General features: G+C 45.1%; 3 protein-coding genes across 4 annotated transcripts; 1 reads left to right on the forward strand and 2 right to left on the reverse strand.

The window, feature by feature from the left end:
* Positions 1 to 2,903: 2,903 nt before the first annotated feature.
* On the reverse strand, positions 2,904 to 10,234 carry LOC123044638 (pre-rRNA-processing protein ESF1). Its single transcript, XM_044467437.1, has 7 exons — positions 9,520 to 10,234; positions 8,737 to 8,853; positions 5,634 to 6,001; positions 5,154 to 5,316; positions 4,847 to 4,975; positions 3,538 to 4,250; positions 2,904 to 3,429 (listed from the first exon to the last, which is right to left on the reverse strand). The coding sequence occupies exons 1-7, from the start codon at positions 10,153 to 10,155 to the stop codon at positions 3,183 to 3,185; spliced, it is 2,373 nt and encodes a 790-aa protein (XP_044323372.1). The 5' UTR covers positions 10,156 to 10,234; the 3' UTR covers positions 2,904 to 3,182.
* Positions 10,235 to 10,392: 158 nt separating this feature from the next.
* LOC123044639 (glycerol-3-phosphate acyltransferase 9) lies at positions 10,393 to 20,272 on the forward strand. Of its 2 annotated transcripts, XM_044467439.1 has the most exons (13): positions 10,393 to 10,623; positions 10,729 to 10,786; positions 13,877 to 13,995; positions 15,905 to 16,004; positions 17,787 to 17,882; positions 18,244 to 18,340; positions 18,432 to 18,519; positions 18,592 to 18,688; positions 19,050 to 19,135; positions 19,228 to 19,347; positions 19,436 to 19,534; positions 19,824 to 19,901; positions 20,011 to 20,272. In XM_044467439.1, the coding sequence occupies exons 1-12, from the start codon at positions 10,538 to 10,540 to the stop codon at positions 19,870 to 19,872; spliced, it is 1,095 nt and encodes a 364-aa protein (XP_044323374.1). In that variant the 5' UTR covers positions 10,393 to 10,537; the 3' UTR covers positions 19,873 to 19,901; positions 20,011 to 20,272. The 2 variants fall into 2 exon arrangements, with proteins under 2 accessions (XP_044323374.1, XP_044323373.1); XM_044467438.1 differs by having other exon boundaries at positions 19,824 to 20,077.
* Positions 20,273 to 20,956: 684 nt separating this feature from the next.
* LOC123041179 (NDR1/HIN1-like protein 26) lies at positions 20,957 to 21,904 on the reverse strand. Its single transcript, XM_044463866.1, has one exon. The coding sequence runs from the start codon at positions 21,818 to 21,820 to the stop codon at positions 21,224 to 21,226; it is 597 nt and encodes a 198-aa protein (XP_044319801.1). The 5' UTR covers positions 21,821 to 21,904; the 3' UTR covers positions 20,957 to 21,223.
* Between the last annotated feature and the right edge of the window lie 2,406 nt (positions 21,905 to 24,310).

Genomic DNA, 24,310 nt, shown 5'->3' on the forward strand with positions numbered 1-24,310 from the left:
TTCCTATGACTATGAGATTATGTAACTCCCGCTTACCGGAGGAACACTTTGTGTGCTACCAAACGTCACAACGTAACTAGGTGATTATAAAGGTGCTCTACAGGTGTCTCCGAAGGTACTTGTTGAGTTGACGTATTTCAAGATTAGGATTTGTCACTCCGATTGTCGGAGAGGTATCTCTGGGCCCTCTCGGTAATGCACATCACTATAAGCCTTGCAAGCAATGTGACTAATGACTTAGTTGCGGGATGATGCATCACATAACAAGTAAAGAGACTTGCCGGTAACGAGATTGAACTAGGTATTGAGATACCGACGATCGAATCTCAGGCAAGTAACATACCGATGACAAAGGGAACAACGTATATAGTTATGCAGTTTGACCGATAAAGATCTTCGTAGAATATGTGGGAACCAATATGAGCATCCAGGTTCCACTATTGGTTATTGACCGGAGACGTGTCTCGGTCATGTCTACATAGTTCTCGAACCCGTAGGGTCTGCACGCTTAAAGTTCGGTGACGATCGATATTATGAGTTTTTGTGTTTTGATGCACCGAAGGTAGTTCGGAGTATCGGATATGATCATGGACATGAAGAGGAGTCTCGAAATGGTCGAGACATAAAGATTGATATATTGGATGACTATGTTCGAACACTAGAAGTGTTTCCGAGGGTTTCGGACATTTACCGGAGTACCGGGGGGTTACCGGAACCCCTCAGGGAGTATATTGGGCCTAATGGCCTTGGTGGGAGAAGAGGAGGGGCGACCAGGGCAGCCGCGCGCCCTCTCCCCCTCTAGTCCGAATTGGACAAGGAAGGGGGGGCCTCCTTCTTTCCTTCTCCTCCTCTCTCCCTTCCTTCCCTTCTCCTACTCCAACAAGGAAAGGAGAGTCCTACTCCCGGTGGGAGTAGGACTCCCCCCTTGGCGCGCCCTCCTTGACCGGTCGCCTCTCCCCCCTTGCTCCTTTATATACGGGGGCAGGGGGCACCTCTAGACACACAAGTTGATCTGTTGATCTCTCCCAACCGTGTGCGGTGCCCCCCCCCCACCATATTCCACCTCGGTAATATCGTAGCGGTGCTTAGGCGAAGCCCTGCGTTGGTAGCATCATCAACACCGTCATCATGTCGTTATGCTGACGGAACTCTCCCGCAAAGCTCTGCTGGATCGGAGTTCGTGGGACGTCATCGAGCTGAACGTGTGCTGAACTCGGAGGTGCCGTACGTTCGGTACTTGGATCGGTCGGATCGTGAAGACGTACGACTACATCAACCATGTTGTGCTAACGCTTCCGCTTTCGGTCTACGAGGGTACGTGAACAACACTCTCCCCTCTCGTTGCTATGCATCACCATGATCTTGCATGTGCGTAGGAAATTTTTTGAAATTACTACGTTCCCCAACACATGGATGTACGATAGCACCACCTATCGGAATGCGACAAACATCTCCGTGTCTACATTGCATTTGCTCCCTCCAATCTCCTCCACTTACCCTCATATGTAATGATTTACATTCAGTTGCTATACTCTTAGAATTGCATGTGTAGGTTGATTGCTTGACTTGTTTTAAGTTGCTAAAATCTGCCAAGACTTAAAATTGGGAAAATCCTAGATTTTTATTTGGTCAAGTAGTCTAATCACCCCCCTCTAGACATACTTTCAGTCCTACAACTTCCCAATTTCTTCAAGGTGCGGAGATGTGCGATGATCGGATGAAAATCGTGCATGGCTTTTGCCGGGCCGACGGTGATGCCACCCGTGGGTGTCGTTTTCCTCCTTGGAGGCATTGTCGCGATGTGTTTGACATTTCCCTTGCTCGGCTGGAGTTGGTTGTTGTCTCCGGGCAAAAGCCTCGATTCGGTAGGACCGACATGATGGCGGCGTCCTCGACGTCACTCCTCTGTTGGGAGCATCGTGTTTGGATACACGGCTCGGTTCCTCATTGCTTTCCTCCGGTGTTCGCCGTGGTCCTGTTTTGATCTTCGGTGGCGCTATGTACGCCCATCGCCAGTGTGTCCAAGACGGTGACTTCCTCGGAGCTGATCAAGTCCTGCCATTCACTTGCCATCTCCTCTTAGGCATTCAGGGTATGGTGCATTGACAAGCAAAGTTCAGTGGGAGCTGGTGGTCTTCAGAGGAGCCTGGCGTTGGTCGAGACGCGGCGTTGGTCTTAGTTAGAGCAGGTGCCTTTGCTTTGTAGTTTTGTTTAGCTGTTGGTGGTTGTATTGGTCTTATCTGAGTGTGTTGTTCGTGCTACCCTCATTGTTCATAACGAGTGGTAGTATTTTTGTACTTGCAATTCTGCCTTCTATAAACCTAGAGTACGTCTAGTCATACTCTCTTAGAGAGAAAAATTCATCCAAAAGCTTAATCTGATGAGAAAGATGGGCTATGCATCACGTCAACAATAAGAACATTTTTGTTTTGTCCGACTCGTTCGTCGAGTGCGCCCAGATTTTTATGGTGATTCAGAAAACTAGTGTATTTGGAGCGCATAGGATATTCTGCAATGGCTTTGGCTTCAGAATTGGCGAACGTTGATTTGCGCTAGGGGCTGCTAGTGCTAGGAGCTACAAAGAGACAGACAATGGAGGCCGGTCGAGGACAGTGACCTCGCCGGGCCGTAGACTAGGGTAGGAAAAAGGAGGCACGTCAAACGTCATAGGAGATGGCCGGCGCAATAGCGTCAGCAGCCGCGGGCATGGCAAGATGCCAGTGCTGGACGGCGAATGAAAGGTGGATATCGGCAGGAAGGTGGGTTTAAAACGGATTGCGGTTGCGGTCCACGGGCATGACAATTTAACCCTTACAGACGCTTCCACCTTGGAAGATATTTGGACTCGACTATCTCTGGATTCCAGCGTGCACACGGCTGTAACACGTGCGAGTGCCACAAGATAAATAATCTTTTTAGCAAAAAGCCAACATTCACTATAGTTGAGTACCGTAACAGTCAGTAAACACGACCCTTGCAAACATGCCTGTTGCACAAGAACGGCTGAGAAAATCTTCAGGGTATTTATCTAGCCTAACAGGGATTTTTTGTCCAGCTGGATCATTGTTCTATCAAAGTCCAAAAATGGCATATCATCAAACCTTCAAACTATTCTGAAGGCTCCAGAGGCACTTTCATCAGGAAAGCTATAGGAATATATCAGGCCAAGACGATCATCTTCTCTATCGTTCACTCGTGCTGCTTCCTTTCTTGAACGCTGTAAGGTTCCTTTTGAGAGACTTAACAGCAGATAACATTTGTAGCTTCTCCGTGGACGCCCCGGCATGTTTCTGCTTGATGTTCCTAGTCGATGCATCATCAGGTGGCAATGTACTCCCCGGAGCTGACTCCTCCACAGGAGGTTCACTATCCAATGTGCCTGCATGCACGCCTTTCTTCCCAGCTTGCTTTCGTTTGAAGTCGGCACTCCTGTACAAAACCATTCAAATTCAGCATGAATTACACTAGTTCAGATCAAGCATATTATACTGTACATTAGTAAGATGGGTAAATCAAGGTAATGGATGCTGGTAGTACCTTTTGTACTGGGGATCAGTAGGATCCAGCGCAAACAGATGAGACGTGAACATGGGATCAAACCTCTTGTCATTGCTAAGATCTATATGAGGATGTTTGTCCTCGACAGAATCCTTGCCCTTCTTTCCCTTTTTACTCTTGCGTTTTATGTTAAAGCCCTTTGCACCATTGCCTGCATCCTGATCAGCAACCAAGAGCTCCAACTCTTCTTTAGTTGCTTCTGGTTCGAAATGTTCCTCTGGAAGCTTGTCCTTTCCTTTCCCTTTTTCTTTACCTTTGGCCTTCACCTTCTCCTTCTTCATTGGCTTAACGTCTTCATCAGACTTTTCATCCTCAAAGAAATCATCATCTTCATCAGCACCATCTTCGTTGCTATCGTCATCATCATCATCATCCTTCGACGACCTCTTCCTAGCTTTCCGCTTTTCCTTCATTTTTTCTTGGTGCATCTCCCAGACAGTCTTCTTCTCGCTGCTCTTCCTCTCAAGGATACGTTTGCTAAGGTCCTCAAGTTCCGTGTTGAATGTTATCTCCATGTCCTGATCATCACTTTGTTCCTCATCCGATTTATCTCCTTCTAGTAAAAGAGCCAACCGTTCCTTATTTGTTAACTTCCTTTTTGCTACTCCATTTGGTCGAGGCTCGTCACCAGAATCATCTACATCATCATCTGACTCACTATCACTCGCTAAAAATACACCAAGGTCATCTAACTGCGTCAAAAAAAAAAGAGAAGACGTTATAAGATGTCAAACCAAAGAAAAAAAATAGAAGGACAAGAAACAATGACATATACTCCCTCCGTTCCTAAATATAGGTCTTTCTAGAGATTTCAACAAGTGACTACATACAGAGCAAAATGAGTGAATCTACACTTTAAAATATGTCTATATACATCCGTATGTGGTAGTCCATTTGAAATCTCTAAAAAGACTTATACTCCCTCTGTTCCTTTATATAAGGTGTATTTGTTTTTACAAAAGTCAAACGAGTGCAAGTTTGACCAAGTTTTTAGAAAAATATATCAATATCCACAATATGAAATTTATATCATTTGATCGATCATGAAAGGTAGTTTCATATTTTATCTATTAGGTATTGCAGATGTTTCTATTTTGTTCTATAATCTTGGTCAAACTTTCAAATGGTTGACTTGCACGGAAACCTATACACCTTATATTCTGGAACGGAGGGAGTAGATTGAAAGTTTTCATGAGAAGGAAAGGGTAGAAAATGCATGTCATCAACATAATTCACAACTGTTCCAAGAAGATTAAAAAAAATACAAGAGCTAAGTAATAGAGCTAACCTGTTCATCGTTGAACTTCCGCCTCAGTTTCTTCTTACGCTCTGGCTCATCATCATCCCATGTGAGCTTAACTTTGCTGTGTTGCAAAGCACGAGTCTCAAAATCAGGCTCCTTGTAATTCGGAGGTGCCTGCATGGAGTCAAACAAATTATGAACTGAAAATACCACTTAGCGCGAGGGGAAGGCAAGTTGTGCTTAAATAACATCATAACTTATTCAGCCACTTCTGGAAAGGGTAACATTTATGCTGCCAAGTGCGAACAGTTTAATATGAGTACCAACAAATATGGGTGCAGCTACAAGATACCTCTGTAGCCACATCGCGAGCAGGATGTTTGAACTCCATAGAGTCCGAAATAAACTGCAAATCGAACACATTTGCTGTTTTCAAGAACTCGGTACCATCAAGAGTGGTGTATAGGTGATTTGCAGTTGTACTGGAATCACACACCACAACTGCATAGTAGTACCTGCAGCAAGAAACATAATCACAAGAGAACACAATAAGAAACTATTGGAAAGTAACTGTATATGGACTATAGTTCATATAAAAGATGGACAGACAAGGCTATTTGGACATATGCACACAATCCCAAACATGTGAAGTAGAAGCCGCCGTAGTTACAATTACATTAGGATTTGAACATTTTAATATTTCAGTTAATAATATGGAGATTCAGATCATGGTTTTAAAATACATGTTCGAACCCATCTCAGTTAGTCCCAGACAAACAGATAAATAAACATGATGACAATCAGCAAAAAATATCTATGTTTTATTCCTAACCTCAGTCTGTTTAGCTCATAAGTACGCAGCTTGTTGTTCTCAGAATCAGAGTCATGCTCATCTTCTTCGTCATTGTCTTCATCACTGTCATTGTCATCATCTTCATCACCGTCATTGTCATCTTCAGAGTCATGCTCACGATCTTCTTCGTCATCCTCTTCATCACTGTCACTGTCATTGCCATTATCATTGTCATCTTCCCCACCATCACCATCACTATCACCATGAATACCAAGAAGAGTAGACGGGCCTTGAGTTGTCTCAATGTTCATGCACTCCAGTCCAAATTCTGACGGATATATTGAGACTGATAGAACTCGTCCACCTTTTGGGATGCAAGATGTCATCACCATATACAAGTCCACCGCCTGTTGGAAGGGGCAAAACAAAGGGATAATATCACTGAACTCAAGAAGCAAAACAGAAATTGCTACGAGCAAAAAAAAAGGTAAATCCCAATGGGTCGTTTGTATCCTCAGTTCTAGTAAAAGCAGGATTTCATTCAGTTATCAGAATATTAAGTATCAAAGACATTTGTTGGGTTGCCATAAAAATCACAGGAAGTGCTTTAATACTTAACTAAATATTGGACATATTTTAAATGAAAATACAATCATTACAAGTGCATTTGAGTGATGGGGATTAGGGATTTCTTTGGGATGTTTTACTGCTAGATATTTCACCTGTTCTCAACAAAAAAAAAGAATAGAAACATAAACATCTTTAAGCCAAACAAACAGAATCTATGTATCGTACTTCAACCTAACAAACCAGTCACACACTTCGTGGCACGACGTCCTCTACTGAATCTGACTGACTGCTCGTCGGCCATTCCCAGGATGACTTTGTGGAGTGGTGGTAGCAAACCATCCTCCAGATGCCCATTGCCACACGTAAGGGGGCTTAATTGGCAATCATGTTTACGTCGTGTTCTTTTTTGTTTTTTTTTACTCCGGAATTGTTCTATGGTAATTTTCTATTAAAGAAAAGTTCAAATATGTACAAGTAAAGGTAACGAAAAGAACTAAAGAAACCTAGGGTGTGTTTGGTTGTAGAACAAAGTAGAATGCAATGTAATGGTTCCATCTCCTTGTTTCATAGAGCTAATGAGATGGAATGGAACGGTTCCGTCTCGGTGTTTGGTTTCCTGTAAATTCAATGCTAATGCTGACAGTAGACATCATTTAGCAACTACTAGTATTAAATTCATATCAACTAGTACTGGTACTAAGCATCATTTCTAAAAGTAATAAATCACCGTGTGCATCTACACACATCTTCGAGCAGGATAGAAGGAAGCGCCGAGGATTTGATTCCTTGCACCTTCACTCAGGTCAAGGCGTCGCCTGGTCAACCCGCTGTCCAAATCAGCCTTCCTTGGTGGGCAGCACCAGCGTAGGTGGTGACGACGGAGAGCTGTGCTCGGGAGGCGGGGTCATCGGGTCATGGCGTGGTGGAGGTGGAGGAGCAGCTTGTCAGAGCTCGGGTGGGCGTAGGTCAGAGGTTGACGACAGTGGCTGTTGGGGTCAACCGTAGTGCAGAAAGAGGCGGTGGCGGAGGCTGGCATGGCAATGACAGTGAGGGAGGAGGCGCCTGCGGAAGCCGGTGATAGAGCTGTGCAGAGGCGAGGTCATGGAGGATTGGCTGTCAGGTGCGCAGAGTGCATGGAGGCACAATCGAGAGGAAGTAGATGCGGGCAGGGAGGCCACAACGCCGGCCGGGCGCGAGGAGATGGCGGCTTTGCTGCACGGCGCTGCGGGCGACGTCCATGGCGACCGGGCAGCAAGGTAGAAGTGGGTTTGGGAGCTCCTGTGAGGGAGCCTGCAGGGAGGAGGGCGATGGACGGGCGGCTCGTAGGCCGGCTGGCTTCGCCGGCGGTGGTTGGGAGGCCAACCGGCAGCTGAGCGCGCGGGATCGGGCGCATCTCCCCCGGTAGTGGCTGCTTGTTGGGGTGAGACGAGAGAGGGTGAGAGGAATGAGTGTGTTCCGCATCTCGGGGGTATATGCGTTCTGTTTTCCTCTCGAGCCAAACGCAGGAACCGAGGTCAGGGACATCACAGACCCATTACATTCTACTTCGTTACTGAAACCGAACACATCCCTAAAGATATACATCTATACAATTCCTGATTTCTGCAGCATTGTGATGATTTGCTCTTAGCTCTGATCTTGAGGTCTTTCTTGAGGATGTTGCACCACCCTTGAACATGTGGGGCAGCATTATGATTTTTTTGTCATTCCATAAGAGTACATATGCTCCAGCAGCGCATGATTACTAGTTCAAGAGCAATTGTATTAGGCTCTGTTTTTAAGGCGTCCCGCCTTGGACGCTTAGGCGACGCTTAGGCGATAAGGCGCCCCGCCAGCGCCTTACAAATATGCCCGCCTTAGGCGCTTAGGCGTCCGCCTTAGGCGCTTAGGCGTCGCCTAGGCGATAAGGCGCCCCCCCAGCGCCTTAGATCGCCTTACCGCCTTAAAAACATAGGTATTAGGCAAGTCTTGAATGGCTAGAAGAGCCTCATCAAAGAATGATATTCCTCTGTTCTTATTAGGAATGATCATCTGTCAACAGTTTTGATCAAAAGGGCAGTCCCAAAATAGGTGGACTGGAAGCAGCACAATGAAACCATCCCTAGCGTCGCCAGTTTGCTTGACAGAATCAAAGCTGAGGTCAGATTGTGCGCAGGGACAGTGGTGACGGACCTTAGACAATTTTGCCTGCAGTGCCTACCACCTAGTGTGTTGCGTTGTACTTTGGGGTGTGGCCTCTCGTAGGCTTGTACATACAACTTCTTCTATCAATGCATTGAGACACAAGGCTTTTGCATTCCATCTAAAAGAACTAACAAACCAGCAAAAGAACATGTTTTTTTCTTTCCAGAAGTCCTGTTTACCATCATCTATTTTTTAAAATTGCCATCCACAGAGCCCTTAAGAGGTTTATTAAGCAAATACAAAAGCTGAAAAGAAATGCAAGTGGCCTAAAAAAATACTTTCGAGGTGGATTCTCAAGCAACGGAAATAACCAAAAGCATGGCTAAAATAATTTAGGTGCAGAGGATTACTTATCAGGATAATAGAATTAATGAATTTGTGCGCACACCTTAATGTGATCCCAGTCCATGTTAACAACAGCAAGCCTATGAGTTTCCTTATCAATCATAGGTGTATCATCATGCCTCGCCATCAAGTAATGAGCAATGTCACTGCCGACAGAGCACTGCAGAAAAAAGACAGCAGGAATTATAAGGAATGCAAGAAACATGTCTCTCTTGACGACAAAAAAAAAACAGCTAGTAAAGTGTCCCATCAAGATAATTTAGTAACCATATGGAAATCCTAGAAATAAAAACACATGACCTACCTAAGAGACCCGTATTGGCAGGCAATAAAACCAACTATGCAGTAAGTTGCAGAAAAAAATCAGTATATAAGATCTAGAGGCGCAGTTTGAAATGGTTCTTGCAGTCACATATTGAGATGCGTGGATTACAGAAACACACATTTTTCTGTTTCTGATAAGCATCTCTCAATAAGCTCCACGTTCTACAAGAAAAAAAGAAGACTACAGCAAGCACAAACATACACCACAAGTTGAAGAAATCCCCATAACTGTTAAGTCTGTAGCCTTCATAGTTGGGATTAAAACAGCATCTGTGCTATCGACATGGAAGATGGAATTAAGCAGCACATATCAAATAATTACTAACTACCAACCAGACCATACATCGCACATACGTATCAACATAAGGACGTGCTTTTATAGTTTTATTCTCTCCCAATTCACAAGCGAGAGCATAGGCGAAAATGGAGAAGCATGCAACCTTTACAATAGCAGAGAAAGGTAATCAAACGAAACATCATAGAATTGGATGGGAAACGTCACCTCGTCATCCTCCTCCTCCTCCTCTTCGTCATCGCTACTAGAACTTTCTTCTTCAACTTGCTCATCCTCTTCTTCCACCTCATCGTCATCATCTTTTTGGACCAGCTTCACTTTCTCCTTCTCTTTCTCCTTTTCATCCCCCTCCTCTTGTTTGAGATAGTAATGCAGCATGGGGTTCTCCTTGGCGCCCTTCTTGCGGCGCCTGCCGCGCTTGTCCACCGGCGCCTCCGACGAAGCGAACATCGGGTTGGTCAGCATGCCGTTGAACCTCGAGTCCAGGGCGACCTTCGCCTCCTTCCGCCGCATCGGCCTGAACCTCGGGTCAGTCCGCGCCGCCGCGAACCTCTCGTCCTCCATCGCCCGCTTCATCTTCTCGTCTCCCCGCTTCACCTCCGCAGCCCCCGCCCCCGTAGCCTCGGCCTCAGCCCCAGCCTTCTTCTCCTTCTTGGGCTTCTTCCCGTGCTCCTTACCCTCCTGCCCGCCCTTGTGCTTGCGCTTGGCCTCGTTGCGGGGAGACGCTTCGTCCGCGGCGGGACGCTCATACTTATCCTTCCGGTGCTTTCTCTCATCTTTGGAGTTGGATTTCTTGGCCTTCTTTTGACCCTTGAGGTCGACGGAGTCGGCCGTCGGCGCCATGGCGGCTGCTGCTAGGGGTGCAGTGGCGGCGGGCGGCGGGCGGCGAGGGTGTGCAAGGAAGGGTATGGAGGGTAGCCGGAGTAACGAACGACCTGGACTATATGGATCCTACGTGGGCCGAGATGGACTACAAAAAGACCTGGCCGCTAAATGACCGGCACTTTGGCCCATGTTCGCATACAGGCCCCACATGTCAGCAGAACGGTGGTGTCCACTTGTTTATGAGCCGCTCCCTCGCTGTACGTCTGATCCACGCATCATCAATTCGCTGGACGTACCACGACTCATTGCGCCCAATCTCACGCCCGTTGCCCCATCGCCAAGCCTTCCTCGGCGTTATCGCCGTCGCCGTCGTCTCGCCGGCGTCGGCCGCTGGGAGGAGATGGCGTCGTCGCTGGACGCGCCCAACCTCGACGATTACCTCACCGCGGACTCGCTCCCGCAGGAACCCCCGAGGAGTCTCACCCTGTAATAGCCCTAACACCTGCCGCTGCGTCTTGCTTGCTTCTCGATCTCGCTCGCTTGATTATCGATTCCAGCTAGATTGTTGAGGCGTTTGATGTGGTTTTACAGGCGCGATCTGCTGGACATCTCGCCAGTGCTCACCGAGGCCGCGGGCGCCATCGTCGATGTGAGTACCTTTTCTGATCCTTTTACCTTCTCTCGTTTCCTGTGGGAATGTATGAGGTCAGTAGTCGTTTCTAGGCTTATGGTCTGCAAGGTTTAGGATAAGGGGAAACGAGCCTCTTTCAGCTTTTCTATTTGGTGGAAAGGTGTGTAAGAATTATTATTTTGATTTACAAATGTTTAATTTGTGTGCTTTTGGTTCAGTTCGTGTAGGATTCTAGCATGTTGCTATTAGCTGGATGTCCTGTCATTGGCCACCTTGATTTAAGACCTCTTGAACTTTTGAGGGTTAGCTTGTTGTTTACTGCCACTATTATCTCTATATGGCTATTCTATTCAACACATCTCCAGCTGTAGTTTACATATTTGGCTTAAAATAGTGAATGATCCTGGATTAGATGAAAGCAATACGGTCAGTCAGTCGAAAGACTGTTTTTGTTTTTTCTGTTTATTTAGGAGGGGTTTTGTTATAATTTCCAATTTTTTGACTCTTGGAATTGTGTGGTTAGTATTCACCATTATGTAATTTTGAAATATTGTTATGAAGGCTTCGGTCTGGCTGAGACTAACTTAGCTTATGCGAACACCCAATTGAAAGGGCTAACATGTTTCTCTTGCTAGAACGAGTGGTGCTTGGATGAGTATTCCTTCGATATAGTGACTGCATTATAGATTACAGAAGTTCTTGCCATTTTTAAGTTCAACTTTTTGATCGGATGAAAAATTGTCTAACTGCTGATCATTTTGTTTTGCTCGATAAAGTCAACTTTTTAGGAAGTGATGATAAGTCAGTAGTTAGTACTGTCACAGCTCTCCCTTAGTGGCTGTTCGGATATAGGGAATTATATGTGAGATTTTAGAAAACGAGTTTTTGGAGGATTTGTAGGAAAACCAGTTTTGGTTTGTTATTCTGTTAAGGTAAGTACATACAATACCTTGTTTGGATGGGAAAATAGAAAAACACGATTTTGAGTTCTTCGTTTTTGGGGGAATAGAAAAACAATTCATGGAGGTGCGGTGCTTCGGCTCGCTCTTGGCACCTACACGCACAGCAGCGGACAACCACACCGTAAACGGCTCTCCGGCGGGGTTGCGCGGCCATCACCGTGGCCGCCGGGGTGGTAGCGCTGCTCGCCTGGTTGTGCTCTGCTTCGTTCGCCGGTGTCATGAATGCTGGTCCAGGTCCCCATACGTCGCTCCGGTGACGAATTCTTTCCGCCATGAAGATGCACGTACATACAGCTCACATATGACAAGACACAAGCACATGGCGTAAAGCACCTTGATTGATTCTCAGGCCAGGCACGCATGTTCCACCTAGCTGCTGGATTGATTCGCCGGTAACAGCAGAGCACAACGCACATGCTAGGGAGGCGCGACGACGACGCACAAGCTGGAGCATATGGACAACGACGGTAATTGTGAAGCTGCCGATGGACACAATGGCAGCTGGCCGCAGTCCTCGTCCACCATGGAGGCGCTGGGCTAGGTGGAGCATCGCAACCTGCTCCTGGGTGCCTGACCGAGATCGGCAATGGCGGCTTTTGGCTTTGTCAAGCTGCTGTCAAGGCCGTCGGAGTGTACCATGATCAGCGCGTCGGACTTCATTGATCTCCTGATGCATACAGAAAAGTCATTTATATAAAAACGTCTATTAGTCGTTTTGTATAAACTGGGTTTTGGGGCTTTTGGAATACTCAGTTTAGTGTATCCACGAGTTCGTTAGATAATCCAAACAATTTTCTGGTTGTTACACCAGAAATCAGGTTTAAGAAAAACTACTTCTCTATAATCTAGGTATCCAAGCAACCCCTTAATGGAGGTATAAAATAGAACATTGAACATTTTGTCATCCTTCATGGATATGAACTTGAGCATCTTTCGTGTATGTATATGTTCATAGCCTCTATATTTTGAACATGAAATACCTGTTGTTTGAGGTGCACATAATTTGAATGTGTTGTGTTTTCTGTCTTATGGCATAATATTCGCCTTATCCAATATAAGAGGAAGCCAAACCTGCAAGTCTGAGCAGGTTGTAAATTAGAAAATAATAGTGGTTATTCATATTTGGGGAGGTGGAGGCGGGGAGAGGATTATCTCTACTGCTTAAAAAGAATGTGAGGTTCCATGTTTCACTTTTCTTCTCACCACCCCTTCGTGTAACCTTCTTTATATGATAATCAATCACCTTAATTTACTTACTTTTTGAACGAATTCACTTTAATTTACTTACCAAACTTCTCAGCAAAATATAAGGTAAATCACGGGCAGGATTTGATAAACATTTATTTACACAATCGCATTTATTGGCAGGTTGATCACAAGCTAACATACTAGAATATTTATATCACGTTGCGACGCACGGGCATTGTCCTAGTATATTACTATAAGTCTATCAGGGTCCAGTTTGTGTTCAAATAGGTTAAAGAGTCCTATTCTTTCAGTTTGATTCTCACTTGTAAGGCAGCCCCTTTATGGCCCTGTTTGGTTCAGCTTTTATCGACGGATTCCGCTTCCGCGCAGCAGAATCTGAACCAAAGGGCGAACCCAGCAGAATACGATTTCAGAAATCCGCTGCCAAAATCTGAACCAAAAGCGGAAGCAGCCCAGGACGTGCTTTCCAAAATCTGATTCCGCTGCGGGCCAAAATCCGAAAAAGCTGTATCAGTTGGTTTGCCAAATGACCTACATCTTTTTCACATCAGATTTTCCACAGCTGTTTTTCCACAGCAGATTCTTCACAGCTACTTTTAGAAATCCACAGCCGAACCAAACAGGGCCTATGTAATGAGGGAGGGACCCGTGATATGAGACCAGCAAAGAATTAGAATGAAATTATCCTTTTACTTGCTCAACTCTCTCTCCTGAGCGTAGGGCTCTCTAGTCTCTAGCCCTAACCGCAGAATCTCCCTTGGGCGCCCAATCACTGAATCTTCAACCCTAGCCTAAACCTTGTTCTGAAAGTTTAAGTTCTGACATCTTTATGCCATGTCTCATTGACCACCAAGTATATGTGTCTTAGCTGTGCTATGATTCTTTTTTATGCGTTAGGTGCCTAGTTATGACCTTGCTTGTGTTTGCACTTATGCAGGATTCATTCACACGTTGCTTTAAGTCAAATTCTCCGGAGCCATGGAACTGGAACATCTATTTGTTCCCATTATGGTGCTTGGGAGCAGTCATAAGATATGGACTACTGTTTCCGCTAAGGTACTTATGTCCTATGACCTGAATTTTATACTGAGCTTTTGGGATATTGCTTATTCTCATATGTAATATTTGTACTTCTTTTTCCTCTTTTGATTTGATATCAGCACTTCTGTTATTCTGCCTTCTTGATTTATTGTGAAAATATATTTGGTTTGGTTCTAGGATAATGCAGTAGAATAATAATAGGTTTACATGCTATAGCTCTTTCAAATGATGTTTCAATCTTTGCCCTTTTCTTTTTGAGTGCTGTGTGTCGTACAACCTGCACTAAACCAGGCTTTGCAGTTTGCACATTTTGTGCCCTTCTGCAAGTATTATTTAGCCTATCATAACCATTGTTTTTAAGGTGGTAAGGCGAGGCAAGGCGCTGGGGGGGCGCCTCACTGCCTAAGCGCTAAAGCGTAAGGTGAGGCGACGCCTTAGACACATACATATATAATATATGGCAGACAATTAGGAGATTCAACAACTAGCATTAACATAATTGAGTGTACATAAATGGCAGCCAATTTGGAGATTTAACAACTAGCATTGATATAATAAGCTGTTACCAAAGAATAGGCATCATCTTGTGTATATGACAGAACGGTGCCTTTGAACTTAAGATGCATCCTCCTCATCAATATATCGCTCCATAGCTTTAAACTTTCCAGTGTTCAAGGAATTGCGTATCTCTATCCTAATCTCTATGGATGCCTCAGGGCACTTATCCGCATCACTGAAACCCCCAGAAAGGTGCTGCTTCAGCCTTTTAACTCCAGCATGGACTATCTTGCCACACAATGTATTAAATCTTTCCTCTCTAAATCTGGCCAGAACCCATACTTCCAAGCTGGGTCATTGGATAGATCATAAGCATTACCAGCCAAAGGATCCATCAGAGCAGGGACACCTGGCCAGAAAAAAAGAGAGAAGAGTCAAATAACTAGAGCAACTAGATTAAGCATGGGGAAGGAGAGAAGCGGTGGTGGGGCTGCTGCCTTGTGGATGGAGAAGCAGATTTGGGAGGAAACAGATGCAGAGGAGAAAGAGCAGAGCAGAGCAGGAAAGCATGGCAAGCTTTGGTGCTGGATGGAAGAAAGAGCAGAGGAGAGGAAGGGGGAGGAGAGAGGGCGGGAGCCATACCTTGCTGTGGTGTTGATCTTGTGGAAGAGGTTTCACTGGAGGAGGATTGGGAGGAGCTGCAGCTGGACAGGGGTGGGGAGTTGTGGCCAGGGAGGAGGAAGCCGTCGCCAGAGGAGAGACCCTCTCGCTCTATAGCTCTCGCTGGAATCCTGGAGATTTGCACGCTCTGGTTTGATTCTCTCTGTATCTTTCCCCTCCTCATAACTGTTTTGCTCGTGAGCCAATGTTCCCGCGCAGCTCAGTTTTTCCTGCCTGGAATCTCTGTTCCCTGCCTGTCAGACCAGAGCGTCTGATTTGGTCCAAGGCATGTGAGGCGGCCCTAAAGCGGACGACTCAGACGCCATACAGGCCAAGGCGGATGCCTTACTCAATAGTCTAAGGCGAGGACGACGTCTTGCCATCAGGGAGCGCACCCTGACGCCAAAGCGTCGCCTAGGCGACGCCTTAGGGACGTCTTGAAAACAATGATCATAACCCCATTGGTGTAAAATTGTTACGTGTGCAATTACATTTGTTCCTTTCATGCCTAGAATGTTTTTCATGTTCCCTTTGAGGCTGTAAGTTTTCTTCTCCAAAACTTGTAAAATAATTCAATACAAGTAATGTACTGGAAAATAATTGAATTTTATGTAAATTTTTGAAGAGAAACATTTGTCTTCTCTGTACTTTTCTTTGTATGCTAGTGTTTACTACTACTAATTAATTCATCCAGTGTATCTTCTGCTTTCATTGATTTCTTCGTAAATATCTAATCTAGTCATCTGATAAGTTAATTGTGTATCAGGTTCTTAACACTTATACTAGGATGGATGGCCTTCTTTACTGCCTTTTTTCCTGTGCGTTTCCTAATGAACGGGAAAAATAGGCTAAAAAGTAAAATAGAGGTGAGCTATTTTATTTTCATGAATCAGTTTATCTCTTATTGTGGATATGTCCATATTCAGTGTATATGACCTCATGAGCTAAAAAGCACGGACACGAGGACAGAAAGACGGGGATACGCATACGGGGATACGGGATACGGCATTTTTCAGAAACAGCCATTCGGGGATACAGCAAGTATATATAAAATAAAATAAAAATATGCCATGTAATAGAGTTAAGACAGAAAATTAATGAGAAGGAAATCAAAATAGAGAATCCTGCTCCATTTGGTGTCTCTTTTTATCAAGTCCTTGATTGATCCTCGTCCTCCCATGCCATGCAACCTAACATCAAGCAGTACAAGGAGCAAGTATTCATCAATCATCATTCAAGTTCAACAGCAGCACAAGCATTCAACTAGCAACTAGCAAACATGACATGGGTAGCAACAGGCAACAGCAAGTCAGCAGCAGCGGCAGCAGGCCGGCAGCACAAGCATTCAAATAGCAGCATGATTACTACAATCATTCAAAGAGCAGCAAGCACACCATCCATTAGTTCAATGGAAGGAATCCGAATAAAAGAAATGAAGAAGTTGAGGAGAGGCTACTGGGTTTGGAGATTGGGGAGGGTTACCTGCCGTTGTGAGGAGAGGCTGCTGCCTGCTGGTGCTGTGGGGTAGCAGTTGCCGGTCGAGTGCAGGTGTCGCCGCCGGCGGCGGCGTTGAGTCCAGGCGGCGGTGACTTCGATCCAGGAGAGGCTGCGACCTGGGAGCACATCGCTTTTGTGTGGAAGAGATGCGTGCGACTCATGTAAAACATAGGGTTTCGTTTTGGGCCTGGTATTGGGCCAGGCCGTATCCCAACCGTGTCACGGACGTATCCCACCGTATCCCCTCATTTTTTTTCTTTCTTTTTAATCGAAAATCAGGGGATACTGGGGGACACGCGTATCCTGCCGTATCCCGCCGTATCAGAACGGCAGATCGGCAATTCCTGCCGTGTCCATGCTTTCTAGCTCATGAGCGGTCTGGCGTGGAGCTTTAACTGTACTCTTGGTTTCAATGTCAATTATATGTCTGTGTGTGTGCATTCATGTCCGTGGTTCTTTGGGTTTGTGGTTGGGTGAATGCGGTAAATCAGTGCACCTTTCTGTGTTGCTTCGAATTTCAATGGAAGAATGAATTAATAACAAACTATGGCAAGTTTGTTTCCGCTTTTTCCGGTGCTGAATCGTGGGGATCAAGATCTTTCCCTTTTCCCAGTGAATACCAATACATAACGATAATTGGCACTCCATCAGTTAATCCCTTTTTGACATCTTTTAGGGGTTTAGCCCCTACAAGCAATCCAGTTATATCGTATGTTGTACTGTAAGTTAGTTTATTGTGATTGTATCTTTGAATCCTAGTAAGTTTATTTGTTAGATAACCCTTAAAGCTTATTGAGTTAACTAGGCTTATGCACTCACATGTACTTGTACACATAAACTGTTGCTATTGCATTTAGACTCTGGAGTCATATAAACTGAGATATAGGTCAGCTGTTTGGTCCTGCCTGACACCATTACTTCTTTTGGTCTTGCACCTTCATGTTTGTTTTGCCAACTTTGTTCACATTAGTGTAGACTCTGGAGTCATATAAACTGAGATATAGGTCAGCTGTTTGGTCCTGCCTGACACCATTACTTCTTTTGGTCTTGCACCTTCATGTTTGTTTTGCCAACTTTGTTCACATTAGTGTGGTTTTTCTTTAAAACTTCTTGGGTTCCGAGTTCATTAATTTGTTTCGAGCTTTGTGCAGAGAAAGCTGGTTGAAATGATGTGCAGTGTTTTTGTTGCTTCTTGGACTGGAGTGATCAAGTACCATGGACCACGCCCAAGCTCACGCCCTTATCAGGTTAACTTTGTTTGCTTTGTTTACTAATATCTGAGGTACATGTGTGGTTGTGAACACAAGAGAAGTGTGACCACCTTCACTTTTGAGGTGTATAAACATAACAGCTGTTAAATTAAAGGCTTGTTCCCATGAAATACCACACGGAAAGGTAGCACAAGCCACAAGATATTTTTCTATCGCATACTTCTAAATTTTAATTGTGGAACATGTGTGTGCTCTGTGCCATGAATACATAATTTTTTTGTTTAAAATCCTATCTACAGGTCCACGTTGTTCTTATAAATAACATTCATTTCTTTATCACTATAAACTTCTCAGTATAATTAATACCCTTGTATTAATCTTCTAATTATTACAACAGGTATTTGTTGCAAACCATACATCGATGATAGATTTTATTATTCTGGAGCAGATGACAGCATTTGCTGTCATCATGCAAAAGCATCCTGGATGGGTTGGTCAGTTTCCTATTCTTCAGAAACTTCTCTTCTAGTTTTTGTTTAGTTCTCAATGCTAGAATTTTGATTTATTTATTATTTCCCCTCTCAGGATTTATTCAGAAGACTATTCTGGAAAGTGTGGGTTGCATCTGGTTTAACCGTAATGATCTCAAGGATCGTGAAGTAGTTGGAAGAAAGTAAGTTTTTTCCTTTGCAACTCTTTTCTGTTTGAAGATCTGTTTATTCAATGATTTTTTTTTTCTTACCAGGTTACGTGATCATGTTCAGCATCCAGACAACAATCCTCTCTTGATTTTCCCAGAAGGAACTTGTGTTAATAATCAGTACACTGTGATGTTCAAGAAGGTAAAGTTGTACACCTGAAATCTCTTTGAATATTCTACGACAGTACAAAGTTTATGCAAGAGAGAATTCATAATTCCATTCTTTGCAGGGACTTAAGTGATCATATGTATGGTATCAGTATAGCATCTTGTTTATCTGTCTCGGAGTTCTCTGCATGCAAATCATTAAGACTTGTAAATGAGTTTGGAGAAAAGAAAACGAAAGAAAAATACTTTTCTTTTCACTCAGTACACAAGCTGATTAAAACAAACACTGGAAACCAGTCATCTTATTGCGTGGCATGTGCTTTGTCATTTTTGCTTGTTGAGCGTGATCACACAACTATGCATTGATTAAATTATTTCTTTGCTTATATTTTCAGGGTGCTTTTGAGCTTGGCTGTGCTGTATGTCCAATAGCTATCAAATATAATAAAATATTTGTTGACGCCTTCTGGAATAGTAAGAAGTATGGAATACAAACAAATATATGCATTTACTTTGTTCACACCTATATACCTTCCTTTTTTCACATATTACCTCGCTTGAAATGTTTACCAGGCAATCTTTTACAATGCATTTGGTTCGTCTTATGACATCATGGGCTGTTGTTTGTGATGTTTGGTTCTTGGAACCTCAGTATCTCAGGGAAGGGGAGACAGCGATAGAATTTACTGAAAGGTAACACAAAAGTTTTGATAATGCTTTTTTCTAAGAAAATACCAAGGGTCAGAGTAATCTTTTATACCTGATGCAATGCTTTGTACAGAGTGAGGGATATGATAGCTGCTCGGGCTGGTCTTAAGAAGGTTCCATGGGATGGCTATCTGAAACATAACCGCCCTAGCCCCAAACATACCGAGGAAAAGTGCGTAAAATCTCTCTCTCTCCCCCTCTCCCTCTTGCTCCCTTCGTTTCTAAATACAAGTCTTTTTAGAGATTTCATTGTGGATTAGATACGGATGCATATAGACGGATTTTAGAGTGAGATTCACCCATTTCGCTCCGTATATAGTCATATTGAAATCTTCTAAAAAGACTTAGAAACGGAGTATATCTTAATATAAAAACTATAATAGAGGATGTTGATTTGGTCAAACTAGCCAGTTAACCATTTTAAGTTTACTTAATATCTAACAAGCCTTTTCAATTTTCAGGCAGCGCATGTTTGCTGAATCTGTGCTGAGGAGACTAGAGGAAAACTAAATAGCTATCAATCAACTCAGGCTCTCCTGGTTAGTTGAGGGATTTCCCCTTAGTTGCCTTGTAATCTGTTAATCACCCAAGTGAGACCTGGGACATGTGGAAATGACCACCGCAGTTTTGCTGTAAATTTGTTTGCAGTTTGACAGAATCAGTAGCATGTGCTTGGCAAGAAAGAACTATTGAATCAACCTTGCTATACATACGACACTGCTTGTCCGATTTGTGTACGACGCATTAGATCAAGCCGTTGATGCGCTGAACAAAACTGCAGTGGACATCAGATTTTGCGTGGTACACAAATTGAACCATGAAGCATTGTACGCATAGTGGTTCCGCTATTGAATGGATGCGTGCCTATAGATCTTTTAATATCTTATGATTGGTTAGTGTTAACACGTAAGCATTGGTGTTCTTATCAGTAGATGCTGTATTGGTATTTGACCTCTGTTTCATGTGGACAGTCAGTCCTGATCATTCTTATATCCTTAATCATGTGATTATTTGTTTGATGTTCTGTGTAAATGCGAGAGATACAACTGGATTGCATCTCCGAAAAAACAAATTGGTTAAGAGGTAAAGCATCGGTATTTGCACAATTAGATGCTCTAACGAAGTTAGAAGAAACGAGAGATACGGCTGCATGACTTTCGAAAAATACATATGGTGAAAGGTTAAGCATATATATATATAAATAGATGCTTGCACTAAAACAGAACCAGCAGCGTGCCCTTTCAGACCATGGTTAACTATATTCTACTCCGTCCGTTCCTAAATATAAGTTTCTTTTAGAGATTTGATTAAGAGCAAAATGAATGAATCTACGCTCTAAACCATGTCTACTTACATCCGTATATAGTCCATATTGAAATCTCGAGAAAGACTTCTATTTAGAAACGGAGGGAGTAGCTTCTATCTTACTATATTTCGTATGTTTTTGCATTGGATCGCCAGCTGTTAAATTTGTTGTCTTCTTTTATGTTTTTAATCAGATGTTGCATTGTTAAATATGTTATCTTTTTATCTTGCAAGACATTTGAAACCTTCCGATCCTCACATGCATTCACACTTAATTACAAATTTACAATGATCACAAATTTCATGACATGTAGACATCTGGAACGAAATTTCAGCGCCCTTTGATGCTCACATCATTCTTTTTGCATTAGAAGGATCGCAGTCTATAAAATGTAGTCACCAATACATGTACGTCAAGCACATGAATTAAAACAAAGGAATCACCATTACCACCCCAAACCCAAATGACAAGCAGTTATGTTCAAGAAGAAAGAGAAATAAATCAAGAGGGAAGGAAAACTAATAGAAGAGCAGCTGTGAATGATCCACTAGAAGTCTAGAAGTAGAGCGTGCAGGGCGTGTTCCTGTCCTCCTGGTGGAGGCTGCCGTCCCCGCTGATCTTGAACCCGCAGTCCGCCTTCATGTGGTGCTCCTTGGTGTCCCACACCTTCACCTGGAACCTCACCGTGGAGTTGAGTACCAGGCGCAGCCCCACGCTGCCGGCGCCCACCTCGCTGGCGAAGCGCTGCCACGCGGGGTCGGTCGGCGTCGGGCCGGAGGCGGCGAGCTCGCCCTGCACTAGCGTGTCGCCCTTGGGCGGCTGGTAGAAGGGGTACATGACGGGGCCGGACGCGATGAGCTCGTCGTCGTAGTAGACGGCCTCGAAGTGGATGCCGATCTTCTGGTTGGGGTTGTGCTCGTTGACGGCGAACTTGACGGGCAGGTTGGCGGCGCCGGACTGGCGGTTGACGTTGGGGATGCTGAAGTCGGTGAGCGTGAACTTGGGGCGGTGCGGGCGGAGGCTGAGCCAGAGCACGAAGAGGATGATGCCGGCGATGAGGACGAGCGTGAGCAGCACCGCGCAGAGGAAGTTGAGGCACCGGATCGCCGGGCTCTGCCGGTGGTACGACGGCAGGCGGTAGTTCCGCGGCATGGCTGCTCGATCGATCGACCGGCGCCGGCGCTGTACCTGTACGTGTGCAGTTCGTGACGCTGGTTGGTGTACGTGATGCGTATGCTTGCGTTTGACGATTTATAGGTCCACATGCGCCATGCATGCCACGGTGTGCAAGGCAGTAATATTCTTGCCGTGCGCCAAAGATGGCACACGCTAGCACGCAAAACTGTTGATGACGAACGTACTGGATGTTGATTCCCGTGAGGCTGGCTTTGACAGAGCTGGACTGCTGGAAAGTGAAGCCGAATAACTCGAAAGGGCGAGCTCTGTTTAAGCGGATGGGCGAGCATACGTTCTCCTGTTTGTTTACAATAAGATATTTTTCTCTGTCGTGGTATGGTTCTGCCGCATCGTTTCTCTGTAAACGTATGATGTACATGTTGTAAAGCAAGCTCCCTTGCCTGTAAAAGTAGTACATATTCTGCGGCTCTGACTAACTTATTCTTGAATTCTTTGCTTGAGGTTTCCTGCGGATATGGGAAGAACAGTTGCCGAAGCTTCGCCCTCGGGCAGACGCAAAGGGAAATGCTGCAGACCCGAGATGGCAACACCGTTCCTTGGATTCGTTAGCTAAAAGCACCTAAATTTACTATGGTCTATGAGGATGTCACTGGTAATCTGGTACTCCCTCCCATCCATGTTGATTGCCGTTGCTTTAGTACAACTTCAACCATTTTCGTACGAGTTTTTTTTTTTGTATATGTAGTATATCTTTCTAAAGAAAATATCTCAGGTATTGCATATCCATCCTCGTGAACCTGGCACTACGACTTCCCAAGGAAGCAAGACCATGGTGAGATGCGCCAGTCCAACAAGGAGCGGTCCCAACTAATTGGCGAGTGGTGGTTGACAAGGCAAGCATATACAGTACCCTGATAATTTACGTGCCCAAATGGTAGTTTGTTGGACGCTGTTTTCACTGGCAATTCTTTTGAAATATAGAAAGGTGTGCTCTATGGTTTAGAGCTTCTCAAGAAGGTGATTATCTAAGTATTTGACAAAAAACCTACCACATTAGGGGTTACCGTCCCACAGAACTACCACTTTCAAAAAGTGACTGATAACTACCAAAAATTTCTAATTTTGTGACTAAAAACTACCACTTTTGAAAAAAGGCCAGTTTAGACGATTTAAACATGTTTATGACATGCGGGGCCCACCCGTCAGAGCTGATGTGGCGGCAAAGTCAACTCCGTTTATTTTGACCGTTACGTTGACTGTCATTACAAGTGGGGCCCACCTGTCAGCATCAATCTTCTTCTTCCTCCTCCTCCTCTCTCTCTTTGGCATTTCGTTGAACACTTGTTGTGCACCCGGGCTTGAGCTCCGAACTCCTCCATGACGACGCCCCGGCGCAGCACCTCCCTGGCGTTGGTTGGGGACTGGAACGGCGCTGCAACCACGGCGGTTGGAACTATGGAAGCGGCTGCCGAAGCTGACGGAATTTCCTCCGAGGCCGTCGGCGCCACCACCGGACACAGCTCCTCGACGGCGACCTCCTTGAGGATCTTGTGCTTGAGCAACTCGGTGTGCAGGCGGGACTCACGCTCCTGCATCTCCTTGACGAGGCGCGCAAGCTTGGCGGCGCCCGGCGCCGTGGCCGCGCGCGCCGGCTACACCTGCGCGGAGTACGGGAGGTGGGCGACGAGGAGCCCCAGGAGCTCATGTGGGAGCTCGGACCAAGGCAAAGCCTCCTCCGGCTCCTCGACGAGGCGCATGAGTTCGGCGGCGTCCGACACCGTGGCCGTGCGGGCCGGCTGCACCTGCACGGAGGAGCAGGAGGCGGGCGATGAAGCGCCCCAGGATCTCATGTGGGAGCTCGAACCAAGGCGAGTATTAGCTAGGTTGGTTCGTGCATGCCGGTGGCGGTTGTCGCCAGCAGAGGTGACCTCGTCGGAGTGACGCGAGGGGGAGAGATGGTCGCCGGAGTGGTTGGGCAGCTCGGGCTCTCCCTTTCCAGACAGGATCGAGGCATGGGGAGAGGTGAGCGCCGGCAGTGGAGGACGGTGGAGGTAGCTCGCGGGTGCATACAAGGTGTTTGAGGAAATGGCAAAGAGAGAAAGGAGGAGGAGGAAGAAGAAGAGTGATGCTGACATGTGGGCCCCACTTGTAATAACAGTCAACGTAACGGTCAAAATAAACAGTATTGACTTTGCCGCCATGTCAGCCCTGATGGGTGGGTCCCGCATGTCATAAACGTGTTTAAATCATCTAAACGGATCATTTTTCAAAAACGGTAGTTTTTAGTCACAAAAATAGAAATTTTTGGTAGTTATCGGTCACTTTTTTGAAAGTGGTAGTTCTGTGGGACGGTAACCCCTAATGTGGTAGTTTTTTGTCAAATACTCTGATTATTTGGAGGGTTGGGGATGGCACAGACATTAGGACCTGATGGGATCCTTGGATCCCTCGAGGGCCATCTTTCCACCCCATAACCCCTAAGGCTTTGTTTGGTAGGAGTGGATT

The sequence above is a fragment of the Triticum aestivum genome, chromosome 2B (assembly GCF_018294505.1).
Source record: "Triticum aestivum cultivar Chinese Spring chromosome 2B, IWGSC CS RefSeq v2.1, whole genome shotgun sequence".
NCBI lineage: Eukaryota > Viridiplantae > Streptophyta > Magnoliopsida > Poales > Poaceae > Triticum > Triticum aestivum.

Coding starts and splice junctions, on each gene's coding strand:
- LOC123044638 (XM_044467437.1), bottom strand. CDS start 10,155: ATGGCGCCGACGGCCGACTCCGTCGACCTCAAGGGTCAAAAGAAGGCC. Junction 4,251..4,846: donor GGAAGTTCAACGATGAACAG/GTTAGCTCTATT, acceptor TTTTTGACGCAG/TTAGATGACCTTGGTGTATT. Junction 3,430..3,537: donor ACTGATCCCCAGTACAAAAG/GTACTACCAGCA, acceptor GGTTTTGTACAG/GAGTGCCGACTTCAAACGAA.
- LOC123044639 (XM_044467439.1), top strand. CDS start 10,538: ATGGCGTCGTCGCTGGACGCGCCCAACCTCGACGATTACCTCACCGCG. Junction 18,689..19,049: donor ACACTGTGATGTTCAAGAAG/GTAAAGTTGTAC, acceptor TTATATTTTCAG/GGTGCTTTTGAGCTTGGCTG. Junction 19,348..19,435: donor GCGATAGAATTTACTGAAAG/GTAACACAAAAG, acceptor TGCTTTGTACAG/AGTGAGGGATATGATAGCTG.
- LOC123041179 (XM_044463866.1), bottom strand. CDS start 21,820: ATGCCGCGGAACTACCGCCTGCCGTCGTACCACCGGCAGAGCCCGGCG.